Source organism: Triplophysa dalaica, chromosome 11 (assembly GCF_015846415.1).
Source record: "Triplophysa dalaica isolate WHDGS20190420 chromosome 11, ASM1584641v1, whole genome shotgun sequence".
Taxonomy (NCBI): domain Eukaryota; kingdom Metazoa; phylum Chordata; class Actinopteri; order Cypriniformes; family Nemacheilidae; genus Triplophysa; species Triplophysa dalaica.
The window spans coordinates 7,133,475-7,150,925 of NC_079552.1; the positions used below are offsets into that span (position 1 = coordinate 7,133,475).

The 17,451-nt window shown below is 39.1% G+C and overlaps 1 protein-coding gene across 1 annotated transcript; it reads right to left on the minus strand.

The window, feature by feature from the left end:
- Positions 1-4: 4 nt before the first annotated feature.
- cfl1l (cofilin 1 (non-muscle), like) lies at positions 5-2,818 on the minus strand. The gene is made up of 4 exons (XM_056760629.1): positions 2,569-2,818; positions 1,037-1,335; positions 816-892; positions 5-737 (listed from the first exon to the last, which is right to left on the minus strand). Exons 1-4 carry the CDS (start codon positions 2,569-2,571, stop codon positions 628-630), a joined length of 489 nt encoding a protein of 162 aa, XP_056616607.1. The 5' UTR covers positions 2,572-2,818; the 3' UTR covers positions 5-627.
- Between the last annotated feature and the right edge of the window lie 14,633 nt (positions 2,819-17,451).

Here is a 17,451-nt window from a genome sequence, read left to right on the forward strand (position 1 = left end):
ACAGTAGAATTAAAACTGTTTATGGAAATCCCTTTCACAAGGGATGGAGGATGAAAGTACAAATTATGTACTAGTTTCCTAGTCTTATGAATTGAAGTTTGAACACTTATGATAATAAACTTGAGGTAAATAGAGACAGATTTGGAAAAAAATCACGAAATATGAATTTCTTTAGAACGCAAGTGACCGCAGACTGTTGCTTTAGTTAACTCAATAGAATTGTAATGTCATGATGGATTTTTGGTTTTGTCGTACTACATCCTGTTGGCATATGTTCAATAGCAAATGTATATGGATAAATATTAGTTATTCCCTGGAACAGTTTCAAAGAAAATGGAAAAAAAACACTCCGTTATTAGAATTACTAGGAATAAGTAAATAAAAACATGAATCCAGTAACACAAAGTTTGATTCCTTAAAAGACATTTCCTTTTGACCATCTGGTCTTTTTTTAACCATTAAAACAAAGAAACATTCAACTGCCAGACTATAAGCATATTTCACAATGAAATCAGAAAGTGTATACAATCATACAATAATGATATACGAATTTATAGGTCTTTAAGAATTTTAATGTGGACTGTTACTTGGGATGCTGGGACATTGTACTGATCGCTCCCATCTCTTCTAGATTGCTTTCCCCTCCAAAGACTTTACTAGCGGACCACCAAGTTTCTCCACGAGACAAGACTTGTGTATGTCTGAAGGATCATTAACTTGCCACTCAAACTTCAAACCTGTGCAAGAAAGAAAATATTTGAGTTCAACACCTGTGTGCTAATCTCCATACTATAACTATGGAAATAATAACTAACCTGGAATTTTCTTCTTGAGGTCATTTCTTGAGCTCGCATAGAGCATTTTACTCTTCAGGTTTGCACTTTCAGGGGCCCTGTACAGTAAGGAAATATCTGTCATGAGGGCAAAGCTATCAAAGAGTGCACAGCATCAGGATTTTTCAAAATATTAGCAATGCATTCCTTAGCAGTTCTGGCTCTGAATTGCTCAACCATGATCTCATTGAAAAGCTTCATACCACATGATGAAGATCAGGTCTTCCTTCACACTTTCTGTGGTCGCGTAATGGCAGTCATACAGGCAGTAACGGCACTCCTTTGGAGGAAGCTTACTGACGACCGCCTCGAAAATGTCTGCCACACTCTCAACATCTTTGTTCTTCAGGCAGTTGGCGTGATCCACAATAATGCTCTTTTGGTCATCGCTTATACGCATCATCACAAGTTTAAACCTCTCTCTGTCCTGTTCGCCCTGCTTGCGCACCCGGATTAAATCATAGTATTTAACCACCTCATCACTGATAGCTACACCTGAGGCCTGGAGGACAAGAAAAACGACGATTACATTAAAACATGTTTACTACATACTGTTCATAAAATCACATTTGTCATATACAGTATGTTATAAATGTGTTTAAGTGTGCATATATTTTGTTTATTACATAATGAGAAAAAGAACTGAATGACAGAACTGTGGCAATTTATCAAAGATGTTCTCCAAATCTACCTAAAAAACTGCTTTAAAGGCAAAGGATGGTCATACCAAATATTGATTTGATTTAGATCATTTCTATAAAATCAATAAATGAGATTACTTTTGAAAGCTTCCCCACGTAACAAGCTTTTACAGTCTACAACATTTGCATAGATTTCAAGTATGATATTTTATGTCTGAGAGGCCATTTACGCAAGTTTTTAGAGGCATAGTTTATGTAGAAATGACAACTCTGTCATCATATACACACTCTCAGGTTGATTCAAACCTGTATACATTTCTTTGTTCTACTAAACACGAAGGAAGATGTTTAGAAGAGTGTCAGTGACCGTAGAGAGCTCATCCCCCCATTTACTGCCATAGTAGGTGCAGTAGGGAGATGAGATCTGTTTGGTTACTGACATTCTTCCAAAAATCTTCCTTTGTGTTCAGCATAACAAAGAAATGCATACAGGTTTGGAACAACCTGAGGGTGAGTAACTGAAGACAGAATTTTTGGGTGAACTATCCCTTTACCTAAAAAGGGAATTTTTTTATGCGTTTTTGCTGTTCGTTTACACAACAAGGGCGTTTTGGGGAACTGACAAGCAAACCTTTGAAAACGGGTCTCAAAAGTGAAAGCTTTTGAAAAACGACTCTCCGTGTAAACAGAAAGAGCCCGAGGTCTTCACATACCATTCCTTTACAAGTGAAAACAAGACGCTGACGGGGCTGTGAATTATTACGCATTTGAATCCAAATTTCATAGCGTCAATAAATAACAATCGTGTGATTGAAAACACAAACATACGGTATTCACAGCAAACAGCATTTAGGTAAAATCCATGAAATTTATTTCTGAGAAATGTGAACTTAAGCGTAACTAGGCGTGGGCCTTTTTCAACCCACATTCGTACATAATTAACATTGTCACAATCTTTCGGAACACTTTTTTTATAACTCCTATGCTAGAGGCAACATCATTTTATTGCGCGTTCATGTTATTTTTTAGAAGGTTGAAGAGAATACAGCGTTTTATAAGCAAAGTGCACAAATAAAAAGGCTCTCCGCACTTACCATGTCTGCGTATGTGAGACGTGCGCTGTTGCAACTTGCAAAGATCAGGAAGCGCGAGATACAAGTAGCAGAAAACAGCCTCCTCCTCCACCTCAGTCTTGAGTTCCCACTGCGGCTTATTTTACCTGTTCAAACTCTCTTAAGCTTCCGATTGTACTGTATTGTAGATAGTTGTCGCCGGATATATTTGTTTTATAGACGTGGCAAGAATTTAAAACAAGATATAAGTGATGCGTTTATTGATGATGAAAGCAATCAGGTGAGTCAGAAGCAGGTGAACGAAACGCCTTATAAGGAAATACAAAACATCAGGGGAACCCTTATTTGGTATGAGAAGAAGTCTTACGGCAGGGAGGATCCAGGTGAAAAAGTACAATGATGATGATCAGAGAACAACACAATCTTTTAAAGGAAAATTACTCACTACTATTTGGTCACATTATAGAGTGATAACGAGGATTTGATGACAAGGATTGATGTCAAGGATTTTTGGAGTTCAAATGGAGTCAAATGTTTGCATGGAGTTACTATTACTAAGGCTCTCATGGAGGAATCAAAATCTTTATGAGCGCAATTCGTATTTACTGCGAAATGTATAGGGGATACAAAACATTTTTTTGGAAAATCTTTCACAGAAGTTAGAAATCAGCAAGCTAATTTACTCATATATATATTACATTTATAACAGAGGGGTGTCGTATTTAGCCTGCACAACCAACCAGGCCCCCCAACTCCAAATGCCCCCCCCCCGGCGAATCTCCTGGGCACGGTTTTTCAAAAGGTTTAATCCGGATAAAATTGATCCGGATTTAGTAATCCTTTTTTTGCGATCCGGGATCACGTAATCCAGTTAACTTTTGGAGCCAGTTTTTTAAAGCAACATTTTTTGGATCAATTTGGATTGGATCAATCTCATCCGGATAGGAATTTTTCAGGATCACCAAATCTGGATAACCAGTGCTCAAACAGGATAGGAAATCACAATGTAGAACTATAGATATGTAATGAGCAAGAGGTAGAAAAGCCAGTGTGGGGTCAATATAAGTTTATTTTTATTTGAAATGAAAACACAAACAATTAAAAAAAACTAAAAACAAGAAAAACCCCACCCCATCCGCTTCCAGCAGTCCGCTGAGACCTACAACACAAACACTGTACATTGAGGATATTTATAACAAGTATCAAGTATAGATACAGTTGAAAGAAAAAGTATGTGAACCCTTTGGGCTTACTTGGCTTTCTTCATAAATTGGTCATAAAATGTGTTCTGATCTGTGTTCTGAAGTCACAACAATAGAGAAACACAGTCTGCTTAAACTAATACCGCACAAACATCATATGTTTTCATGTTTTTATTGAACACAACATGTAAACATTCATAGTGCAGGGTGGAAAAAGTATGTGAACCTTTGGGTTTAATAACTGGTTGACCCTCCTTTGGCAGCAATAACCTCAACCAAACGTTTCCTATAGTTGCAGATCAGACCTGCACAACGGTCAGGAGAAATTTTGGACCATTCCTCTTTACAAAAGTGTTTCAGTTCAGCAATATTCTTGGGATGTCTGGTGTGAATCGCTCTCTTGAGGTCATGCCACAGCATCTCAATCGGGTTGAGGTCAGGACTCTGACTGGGCCACTACAGAAGGCGTATTTTCTTCTGTTGAAGCCATTCTGTTGTTGATTTACTTCTATGTTTTGGGTCGTTGTCCTGTTGCATCGTCCATTCTCTGTTAAGCTTCAGTTGACGGACAGATGGTCTTAAGTTTTCCTGCAAAATGTCTTGATAAACTTTGGAATTCATTTTTCCATCGATGACAGTAATCCGTCCAGGGTCTGAGTCCCTGACCATGATGCCCCCTCCACCATATTTCACAGTTGGGATGAGGTTTTGATGTTGGTGTGCTGTGCCTTTTGTTCACCACACATAGCGTTGTGTGTTCTTTCCAAACAACTCAATTTTGGTTTCATCTGTCCCCAGAATGTTTTGCCAGTAGTGCTGTGGAACATCCAGGTGCTCTTTTGCAAACTTCAAACGTGCTGCAATGTTTTTTTTGGACAGCAGTGGCTTCCTCCGTGGTGTCCTCCCATGAAGTCCATTCTTGTTTAATGTTTTCCTTATTGTAGATTTGTCAACAAAAATGTTAGCATGTGCCAGAGATTTCTGTAAGTGTTTAGCTGACACTCTAGGATTCTTCTTCACCTCATTGAGCATTCTGCGCTGTGCTCTTGCAGTCATCTTTACAGGACGACCACGCCTAGGGAGTGTAGCAACAGTGCTGAACTTTCTCCATTTGTAGACAATCTGTCTTACCGTGGACACATGGACATCAATGCTTTTAGATATACTTTTGTAGCCCTTTCCAGCTTTATGTAAGTCAACAATTCTTGATCGTAGGTCTTCTGAGAGCTCTTTTGTGCGAGGCATGGTTCACATCAGACAACGCTTCTTCAGAACACCAAACTCAAAACTGGTGTGTGTTTTTTATTGGACACGCCAGCTTTAATCAACACATCCAATCTCATCACATTGATTGGACCCCAGGCTGGCTGACAATTAGCTCTTGGAGAAGTCATTAGCCTAGGGTTTCACATACTTTTTCCACCCTGCACTATGAATGTTTACATGTTGTGTTCAATAAAAACATGAAAACGTATAATGTTTGTGCGGTATTAGTTTAAGCAGACTGTGTTTCTCTATTGTTGTGACTTAGATGAAGATCAGAACACATTTTATGACCAATTTATGAAGAAATCCAAGTAAGCCCAAAGGGTTCACATACTTTTTCTTTCAACTGTAGTACCTTCAATGCCCGGTAAATGGCAATATTAATTCTACTGTAGCAAAAATAAACTGCTTCAAAAAGAGATATAGGTGCGATGCAAAATATAATGTGTAAGTGCACTAGTCTTTAAAAATGTAGTGGAGTAAAGAGTACATATACTTGTTAAAAAAAATGTAGTCAAGTAGAGCGTAAAAGTTGCTTTTTAACATCTTTAATACTCAGTACAACTACAAAGTAGCCAAAAAGATACTTAAGTACAGTAACTAATAACATTTATTACAAAACTTTACACCACTGGAGGAAGGTCAACTGCACCCTCTGCTGGACAAATCACTTATAACCCCACAAAAAGAGCCAAAAAAACACATTTGCCCTATGACACAAATGTATGTTTAGTTTCAGTTTCGATCAGCCACAGAGAGATTAATATGAGTATTTATTTATCTTAATTCCTGCCTAATTCCTGCAAAGTATGGCAGCTACACTTTACTGAATTTGGGCAGGAACACAATTATAGACCTTCACCTTGTGCGGGTGTTTTACATTTTCAAGTTGCTGAACCATTTAAGATTTGTTTTGAAACAAGTAAATATGAGCATGATGCATTAAAAGCTTTATGAAACCAGCCCAGCTGCATTGCAGAAGAAATCTTTTTTGTTAGTTGGCACCACTGCTGAGTTTCATATGTTACCCAGTAGTTTTACAAAACAATATCCCATATGTCTCAATTCCTCAAAGACACATTTTATAAATGTTGTAATGAAAGCAGTTAATTCAAACATAAGGGTATTGGTGAAACAAAACAATCAGTAAAGTATGCCATTTCATGACAGTATGACTTCAAATCATATGTGTTCCCTTTACAAAATAACGTGTTTTACAAATGCACTATGGCCAGAGGACAAAGTGTCAAAGGAAACAATGTTTGAACTCAGTAAGATATTAATAATAACACCAAAACTAAACCTACAAGAAAAACCTTTGTAAATTTACAAAAGAGAGTCAAATAAGTTATTAAGTTAAAAAGTTTTGTCTCAAATGTATTCATGTGTTAGTTATACAACTGCATAGGCAACACAAAACTATTATTATTTGCAAAATCCTCCAAAGAACTTAAAAATCAGCAAGCTAACTTACTCGTTTATATATATTTTATAAAATTATACAGCCTAGTAGGCTATTAGTTTGTTGTCATCCATATAACCAACTAGCCTACATGATTAAAGGTATTGCTGTGACCTACCTAAACCATTAAATACCATACATTCTTGAAACTTATTTAGATTAGGTTGCGATTCCCGTAGCATAAAAAAAATCCCCAGAATTTTCTTTTTTTTTATTCAAAAATGTTGCTTGCATTACACATTTAGCTTTTTTTTTTTTAAGATCTTTCATGTTTACAATGAATGCACACAAAGCACCACCGAATACTGCAAGACAAGTTTTAATATGAACATAGTTTAACTCCTCAAATGTATAAAAATGTCAGATAATAGACATTAGTTCACTTATTTTGTCAACTGTTGCTTGTTGTTGGAGGTCTTTCACTTAGGTAAAATAATGATCATTACACATACCTTTCGTGGCCAGAAGAGGGCAGTGCAGCCAACCGAATAAGCGCTAAGTGGCTGCGCTTAGGTGATTTCTAGAGGTTTCCGTGACATGAAGAAAGACTTAAGTAAGAAAGGAAAGGAATTTGAAGAGAAAGCAGAAACTTCATGCAATTTTGAAATCAATACTTGGATTCCAGTTTTCTGTGAGCACACTGTCATCTCCCACACATTACCAGCACACACACAAATAAATAGCATTCGGATGGAATCAGCATCCATTGGTATCATATATAATAGTTCATAGCTACAATAAAGTCCAGACATTTACCCCAAAGTTTTTTTTTGAGATAGAGAAAGCAAAAATGGATTTTTAATGCAGATATCTTAAACTATTAATAGCACAGTCCAGTCTAAATGAGAAACTGTTCAACAGTGTTCATTGCCGCATATCATGTCAAAGTTTAACGCTTTAATTATTCTGAAGTTGGGCAGTTGAATGAATTTACGGTTACCAACTGAACCAATTTTACATGCAAGTGACGGTCAAAATGGGATTACACACAGTTTGTAGATGAAGCAAGCATGGCAGTTGCTCAAAACGCTCAGGGCAGAAGTATTTTGGTTTGCTGGTATGAAAGAAATATTGGCAAATTGTAATTGGTTGTTGAGTAGGGAGTGGAGATGAGTCCTGTACGCCAGGGACGGACTGGGAGTAAAAAGTGGCCCTGGACTTCTTCAGCAGGAGCGGCCCACAAAACCCAGCTAGCAACATAGCATAGCACAACAATGCACTGATGCACAAACCATTCTATAGCACTACAATTTCTAAATGTAAATGTTTTTAAAGACCTTTCATGCCACCTTGCAAATGTCAATAAAACTTTAAATAGTAAAGGCCAGTACAGTACAAACAGAAATCAAAATGACACAAAAGCCTGCCTAAACATGTAAATTTTATCTAAGGTATTCATTGTAATATAAGGTTACTTTTAATAAATATTTAAAGTGACCATGACATTGTGTGACTAGCTTACAAATATTTGTTAAGAACATTCGCTAGCACAAACACATGCACATGCCCGCACGATCAACTTACCTATCCATCTGCATAGAAAAGAGATGTAATATTATGGCTCCTGTCTATTTGTTCTGCTCAAGATGGCCAGTCTGCCGGTGCTTTTATCCAAAGATTAGTCTCAGCCTCAGACGTCACGACCATGGACTGTTGCCTAAACGTCTGAGGCACAAGGCACACTTTTCTTGAAACACTTCAGCACGTTCGAAGTCGTCATCTGATTGGTTGAATTTCACAGGATTTCTGGGAGTCGTGCGTGTCGTGTTCTTTAACGATCCACCTGGAAACAACACAAAGCCGTCTTATCTAAGAAGTAAGCTGTTGTGTTTACAACGGGTGCTATAAGAATTCATCATGATCGAAAAAACACTTGATTCTTGACATGGCACAAAACGAAATGTGATTAGTTGCTTTGACTGTCTGTCATATGGCCTCTTGGGCAGGCCTTGGCCATTTAAAGCGGCGATAAGTTAAGGACCTTCGATGTGTGTGGTCATCTCGTCCTGGTGCAGCCGCTACTGAGATGCTGAGCCGCGCCAGCCGGCTGTTTTCGAGTCAGTACTTTGATGTCATCATGATGTCATGGTGCAGTTCATATAAGGTTTAAGCTTATACCACGGTTACCACACTCGAGGACATTGTTCAAATTTCAATGTATGTCATGTTATCGTCTTTTAAAATGCCGTTGATGTGAATTAACTACTTTCTTGTGCATCTCCTTTCTGAAGCTTGAGCCAAGAGGTAGGTGAGTGAGTGAGTGAGTAAGTAAGCACACCTGCGTGTTTGCAGTAATGTGACAGAAAACCCAGTGATAATTAATTATTTATTCCTCTTATTATTTCTATCTTTAGCAGGAAAAAAAATCAAGCAAACTTTTGAAATAGTAGGTTTATCAAAATATATATGTTTTTGAAATATATAGTACTGGAAATTTGTACTTAAGTACAAGTACCGTTACATTGCTGTAATTGTATTCAACTACAAGTAAAAGTACTAGCGTTAAAAAAAATAGAATAAAAGTATAAATTACTCTTCTCAAAAACTACTGCGAATACTAGTTACTCGTTACATCTTAGGCCTTGTTATTTAATGAATTATTAATAATCATTAATAATTAAATTTGGAGGGGGGCACGGTGGCTTAGTGGTTAGCACGTTCGCCTCACACCTACAGGGTTGGGGGTTCGATTTCCGCTTCCGTCTTGTGTGTGTGGAGTTTGCATGTTCTCCCCGTGCCTCGGGGGTTTCCTCCGGGTACTCCGGTTTCCTCCCCTGGTCCAAAGACATGCATGGTAGGTTGATTGGCATCTCTGGAAAAATTGTCCGTAGGGTGTGAGTGTGTGAGTGAATGAGTGAGTGTGTGAGTGTGTGTGCCCTGCGATGGGTTGGCACTCCATCCAGGGTGTATCCTGCCTTGATGCCCCATGACTCCTGAGATAGGCACAGGCTCCCCGTGACCCGAGGTAGTTCGGATAAGCGGTAGAAAATGGATGGATGGATGGATTAAATTTGGAGATTTATATAGAAAATAGATAATTTTAACAAAACACATCTTTTCCTTACTGATTAAGCATATGACTGGATACAACTCGGACAAAATAAACATTCAATGTGCTGTTCTGTCTGTCTGTCTATCTATCATGAGCTCAGTTTTCCAGTTTAAACCATTTGTGCAATTCCAACACTGATCAATAATTTGTACTAGGCCGTAATGCAGAAATTAATAATTATGAGCCTAAAATACTGCATGCAAAAATGCAAAAACATTTGTAACCTAAATTGCATTGGATTTGCATTAACTGTCATATCTGTAAAGGAGCTGGCTGCTGAATTACTCAACCTCAAGCCATCCAAGATGTATTTGACAATAATTCTTTCGTAGAAAAATAAAGATTTTTACTTAGAGTTGTGGTCCATGGTTTTCCAGGCAGGTTTGTGTCTTTAAAACCCAATACAGATAGAGGCAACATAAAAATAATCACTAGTGCTTCTTTCAATGTATTAATGCTGTTTTATTTAAGCGATTCAATTGACCTGTGCATGAAATTTAACGTTTTTTACAACATTATAACTGGTAATGCACAGTTTGCGAAACTGCTTAGCATTCATTCCAATCACATATGTTCCCTATTCACTTATGAGGGCAGAGCACTTGATGTAGAGACTTTGGAGAGATATGGACAATTTTACCTCATGATATAGCTGTGTGGGCGACACTTGGCTAACGGAGTGATACAGGGACTCAACATTTCTCAATATGTCAGACAACCCTTTGTATTGTGTCCCTTTCCTGTTTTGACTTTCAAGCGATCAAAACTGCTGTTTGAAACACGCCCTGGCAGTCGCACACTTCAGTACTCCTCCATGATTAAACGAAATTGATGGCCGGCAGGTGTCTTGAAAGCTATGTTACACAAGTTTCCTTTGCGCGATTTGAGTAGACGGGGTCAGGTGACAGGAGTGATTATTCTCCTTAGCCAATCACATAAAAATTAAACATATAAAGTAACAACAACAATGTGAGGAAATATAGCATAGTAGAAGTACACAGCACTTAAATGTACTCAAGTAAAAGTAAAAGCACACTGTTTTAAACTACTTACAAACGGCGTTATTCGTTACTTTCCACCACTGGTTATAAGCAGCATGAAGAGGAAAACGAACAAGTAGGCCATCAGTGTTTATTGAGGCATTTTCTTTTTCTATTTAGTTATTTTACTCAGGCTATTCGATTTCAGTATATGTATTTCTTGTTTTGAAATGCTTTGTTTATTGATACGAAACTGCACATGTTTCAATTAACAGTAAAGTTTGACATTATAAACGTCAGATCAAGAGAAGGTTGCTGTGTGCGGTGATGGCCTGGTGGTATGATTATTGGTAGGACATATGCTGTTTAATTGTGATTTTTGCCAGAAATGTTTAAATATCTGCCTTCCCCCATTCAACTAGATAGGACTGTGTACTTGCTCTAAACTGTCCAGAGGCGTTGCAAACATGGCCGTTTTAGCTCAGGCATCTCCCAGGCTGTTACAGTGTACACTTACACAACAGTTTTGATGTCCACTGGGCCCTACTGTACATGAAGTACACTCTTACCACAATCAAGGGACTCCTAAACTATGAGTTTGTGTAAGTGCAAAAAATAGATCTCAAGTCATTGCATTCATTTGGGTGTGTGGTTAAGAGCAGATGTCCTGGTATGAACTCCATAGCCCAGGCTAGTGCATGAGAGAAAAGGTCAGAGGTTATTTCAACACAGTTGTTTTGCCCATCCAAGCTTATTTCCAACAATTGCAATAATCAAAGATGAAGAAAAAAGATGACATTTTTTTCTGATAGTTTGGAAACATCTCCTCTCTTAAGTGTTGCACTAACTATATTAGCATGTGTGATGAAAATGGTCATACACAGTCTTTTGGGGTTGTGATTTTATGAAGCCATATTTAAATGTCTGCCGGTTCCCATCTCCTTCCTTCCCTACTTTGAATCTCTGTACATTGTTGCCAAAACCCGGGAGGAAGGAGAGAAATGTTGTCGGAGAGTCCTCGCCACCGAGTGGCCTCGCGGTGACCGAACTCTCCGGCACAGGGCGAAACGGAAGTGCACACTGCGGCCACCGCCAAAGCTTCGGAGCGACGGCTACCTTTGCTGCCGCGCCCCTGGGTCGAGGTGGGGTGGCTTTCGTCCAAGCGGGAGAGTTGCCGCCGTCCGTCAGAGGCCAGAGCCTGCGTCCGTCCCCCGAGGGGGAGGAGCAGGGGGCGGGAGTGCCGAGTGCTGCCACCGCCTGCCGGAGCATGCGTCCGTCCGCCCAAGGGGAAGGAGCAGGGGACTGTGAACCCGCCCCGACTCCCCGATAAAGGAGGAGCCACCGCCGGCCGCCAGGGGGCGGACGGTCGAGCCGCCCACCGAAGCCCCAGGGCCACCGCAAGGAGAGTACCCTGGCTGGCTGAGGACCGAGCGGCAGCATGCCTGGGAACCGGACTATCATTATTTTTTTTTCTCTCCCCTCTGTCTTTCCGGTCACTCTGAGGGCTCCCGTCTCCGTTGTCTCGTCTCGTCGCTGCATACCCACTCCAAGGGAGGGAGCATGCACAGTCTGGGGGGTACCCCCCGGCCTGTGAGGGGTGATGGGGGTATGTAGTGCAGTAGGCGGGGCGAGACCGTGGTTCGAGACTGGTGAGTAATTTTTAATGAGCGCCAGCTGTGCGCGCACCGGTCTCGAATCACATAAGAGATCGGGAGCATATAAGAGGACGGGCGACCGGACCGTCAAGGAGAGAGGACCGGGCCCGAACATGTTTGTATTTGTATTTATGTTTGTATTTATAAACCCGCTGTAGTATGCAAGTCAGACCAGTGGATGGCAATGTTGTTGTGTAAAGAAACAGGATGTGCCTTGGCACATACATATGCACAATTATAAACCCAAAAGTTCTTTTTTATACCGTTGGTGGACGTATATGTGTGTTTAAAGTCATGCGAATGTAAATAGTGTGTCTCCGCTGGTCTTATTGGTGCAGCAAAGCCACATTTTGGTGTGGAAACATTAAAACATTGTTGAGCGGCGAAAGCTCGCAGTACGGAAAGCCAGAATATTATTTTGACTATACTCAGCGTGTTTTACTTATGCGCGTGACTTCATCGCTTTCAGACAGTTCCATCTTGCAGTTTACATCAAAACGAAAACGGCGGCGTTTTCAAAAAGTTGCACTTTGAGTCCCGTTTTAAAAGTTAGCATTTCAGTCCCCCAAAATGCCGTTTCCATCTAAATGAACGGCTAAAACGCATAAAAAGTTTTCAGTATTTAATTGAAAACGATTTCGTATAACGGCGTCTGGGTGAATGGAAAACAGCATTAAAGGGTGCTGGTGCCTCAACCAAACCTCAAATAGTCTCGTCTTCTTTTCTCCCATTTCATATTGAAAAATACAGCGTCCTTTTTGCCATCATAGCAGTTCTCTATTTAGAGTAATTTTTTATGTAAGAGTTTGGGCAACTGAACAGACGGGTTAAAGGCCCAGTGTGTAATATTTTTGGAGGGTCTTTTGACAGAAATGCAACATATTATACATTTGTCTTCAGAAGTGTATAAAGACTACAGAATAAAGCAATTTGTTTTCATTACCTAAGAATGAGGTATTTCTATCTACATACTAGGGGGTTGGACGAACTAGTCGACATAAATGCTCTGACAAGATCTTTAAAGCTTGATGTCTACTAGTCGCGGGTCATGTGATTTTGACACTGTACCTTTAAGTAGAGGCTGACTGTTCCAAGAGAGCTGCTTTGTAATACTGTCAAATCTTATCACAATCCCGGCGATAATATATGTTATCTTGTCCTGCCTCCACAGGCATCATCCACAACATTCACGATTTGATCTAACGCCAAAAAAGCTCGCAGGTAACGATAAAGCCTAATGACGTTACATCAATTTCAGTGCGCTGTGCTTCTACACGCAGATCTTTTCATATTATAGGCTATTTTTGTACATTAAAGAAACAGAGTAAATAAAATGTTTCTCATATTGGCTGCTGTGTCACCGAGGTGCTGCATTAGGCTAATGAATATATTGACGTTGTTCTAAAGTCAAAGGTTGTCACAAACAAACTCAACACATTTTTCTGTTGTCTCATCTAGAAATGCGCATGACACTTTCAGTTGACTCGTTGGAAATGTCTGGGAAGTCTGACGTCAGGCTGCTGAAGAGATCCACCTGCTCCTCTTTTACTGCACAGCCCTGCTACCACCGACCTCACGCTTCAAAATTGTTTTATTTTAGGTTATTTGTTGTTGCTCTTGTGCAATAGCTGGACAACAGATTATTTGTATTTGGACATATATAATTAAAGGGTATTTTGCTGGAGTTCCACCCTTCTCCCGCAGCTCGCATGCACGAGTATCTTACTGCCCAAACACCCATCAATGCTGTGCAAAATATTCAAGTCTTATTGTATTAATTAATGACGTCATCGACTAGTCAACATCGACATGACTTTTATCACAGAAAAGTACCACAAAGTGTAAAGTGTGTTTCTACTAATATACTACACAAACACTCCTATACTTGAAACAAATGTGACCCACACAAACACAACTGATCAGAAACTGTTAAAGGGGTGATAATATCAGTTAACATCCCACCCACCTGTCTGACTTCACAATCACCCCTGGGCTTCTGACAATAACATTGCCCTCATCTGTCCATCCCCTTTGTCTTCTCTCTTCCACATGGGAAGTATTTAAAGCCCAGAAACACATCAGCAAGACTGTTCTGGGGCTCCAATAATAGAATGCAGTGATTTGGCTAAAGAGCAGACAGCTGATCAGAGATCACAGCGATGCCGAAAAACAGAGAATGAGCGAGACACGAGAAGAGCTGGTGCAATAAAGAACTGTTAGAAGGTGGAAATAAACAAGGCATTGAGAGATTAAGAGATACAAAAGGACGGAGAGACAGATAGAGGAAGAGAGGAAAACAGGGTGTAAGGTTTTCCCACCACACCTGTCCATATGGAGGATATCCGCTCTGGGCCCATTGTTCCTGAACCTTGATGTGGTGACAAGCCCCCAGGATATAAACACTTACACACAAACGTTTAAGGGTTAAACACAGGGATCATAACAAGCATCCTGTACGGCTTCAGACATCAGAACACTAAGGTAAACTTTTTGGGGGTAAATGTTTATTTTTTTACTTTTGTTCAAAAACTGCAATAAGTTTAGTTAGGCTTTATAAGTTATTTGAACTTAAATAATAATAAATTGACTTTAGAAATTTAGTTGTATTTTGCATAACTTATTAAATTAAATATAAGATTTAAGTCTGTTTAACATAAATTAAGTTCAAATGACTTGTAGCCAAGACAACTTTTATAGTATAGTTTATTTACAGTCTTCTGATTTGTTTATAGTGTTCAATACTGGCACAAAACAACTCAATCGACCCCATCGCTCATGAGCAATGCAAAACACAGAAAGCATCCGCGTTAAAACGATACTCTTATCTCATCCCTATGATCGCTGGCTATCGTTTCATAGTGCGGTAATCTCCACTGACTGATGCATTGTGAAGTGAATGGTGATTCTTGTAAGCGACACAGTTCCACCTCTGGGGTTTTGTTCCCTTGCTATATTGGGCTGAATTTTGCATCCACACCCTGTTGCTGTGCGATAGAACAGACAGTGAGACTGTTATATGTTCAGCGTCTTTTATGGTTTTGCTATATGGGCCACACCAAGCCGTTTAGCTTTTATAGAAAACAAAAGACTTCTTGTGAGTTCTGAGGGAACAATGTTGTTGAGGAACATGAAACCTTCACAAAAGTGGTATAACACTTCACAAAAACCCTGCGTGATATAAACCTGTCATCATATGCCCTGTGAAAACTAATAAAATCTTTACACTGTAACTACAAATATCAGTGGCGTGTTAAACTATAAAGTTAAGTAACCTCGTTTTTACATTCCACCTGGACTCCAAAACCTGAAAATGTAATTATTTATCACTTATCCAAACAAAAGAAGAAGCAAATGAATCACCTTCCACCTTTAAAAGTCCAGTGTGTGAAATTTAGCGGCATGAAGTGGTGAGGTTGTGAATTGCAAGCAATGGCTCCCTTTGACACAGAACTAAGACTTCATCACATGTATGCTTCTTTCCCGTACTGAAATCTTGAGAACTAAAACATTTTATATATATTATTTACATTTTTATAATGATCTGATTCATGTTAATAAAATCGACGGACACTGTCAAGAAATTAAAATACAGTATTGTGCATTAGTACATTATGTACATACTTGTACATCTGCTTGAAAAAGGCATTTAAACATTTGATAATCATAATCGCTACATTTACGCATTTGGCAGACGCTTTTATCCAAAGCGACATTATACATTACATTACAATATACTATATATTTTTTTTAATAAAAAACCTTCAGCTAAATAAACTACAGGAAAATTATCATTTTAGATTACCGTGGTGTAAAACCCCTCCTGTCCAACAGGTGGCAGCATTGCCAGGAAAATGTCACAGGTGCAGACACAAGGTCTGACAAGTGGGATGAGATGCCACACTGGGATTAAAAAGACAAAAAGACATAGCCTGAATGCCTCCCAGAGTCAGAGTTTATAACTGGGTGTGACACACACATACTTATACACGTAACACATACACAATTGTACACTCTGGCTAAGTAATACGTGTTTATGACAGAGTGTCTGTGACTCAGATTAATGGCCAAACTTCAATTACACACAATACACTTTAACAGAGTGCAGACAGGTACGAACACACAGATAGATGAGCAACTGATCACCAATGCATCTGTTATTTCATATTTTATATTCATGAAAATTCCACAAAATGAGTCGATTAGTCAGGAGCAGAACTCATTCTCAGGAAACAGGTAAACGACACAGGTACTTTTTAGAGTGCTTTTAGTGTAAGTGCATACATGTGTATGTTCCAGATCTGAGAAGAAGGGCATGTCAGGACTTGCTGGTTGACCCAGGTCAGAAATCTCAAGGAATGTGCGTGAATAAGTTTGTCTGTGCGTCTGCACATAGCAGATATGTCTTTTAAATCCATTAATGAGTTACCTCAAACTAACAGCACTACAAAGGTGATAAGGGATTTAACACGCAAATCTGATTCGTCTCAGAAATTTGTGAAGAGAAAATACCATTCTTAATCTTTCTCTTAGATTTTGTTGTTAATTATGTTTTTTAACATAATTATCTGTATGTCTTTACATACAGATCTATCTGTAGCTTATCCTACCAACATTGTCAATACCCGAGCGACAGGAATGTTCAAGAATAGCAATTCCTCTTAGATTCGTTTTGCATCTGATTAACTGATCATGGATACTAATCTGACCCTAAAATGATATGGCTGCAGTGTGTCAGACAAAAACACACCATGCACGAAAGATTCAATCCATCATTTAAAACACTCTCTCCCGTTGTATATTGGCAGCATAAACTGATGTAATGTGATTCTTCATATTTGATATTTGGTCAGAGTATATGTTTATTTAAAACCGAACATACATGAGGACTCATGTGGTTAGTGCCTGGTCAAGGGACTAAATGAACTTGTGGTTACAGAGAGAGAGCAAATTAGGAAAAACCCAGAGTAAGTGACAAGCAACTGCAGAAAACAGCTGCTGTTTGGCACACACAAGGACCTTTATATTAGCGAGGACCTCTCTTAGACGTAATGGTTTTGATAATGATATTTATCTAACCCTCACACAAACGTGTTGATGTTCTTACATGTAAAACAAATTGGGAATACTGTATATAGTTAAAACCACTTAAAGATTTTTTTTGTTCGTGAGATATGGCATCATATTTTACTATATTTCTGAACATTTAAACCTGTACACACAAAGATAAACGAGTAAACAGTTGGATGTTTGTGTACACAAAGGAACAAAGAGAGAGACAAACAGAGAG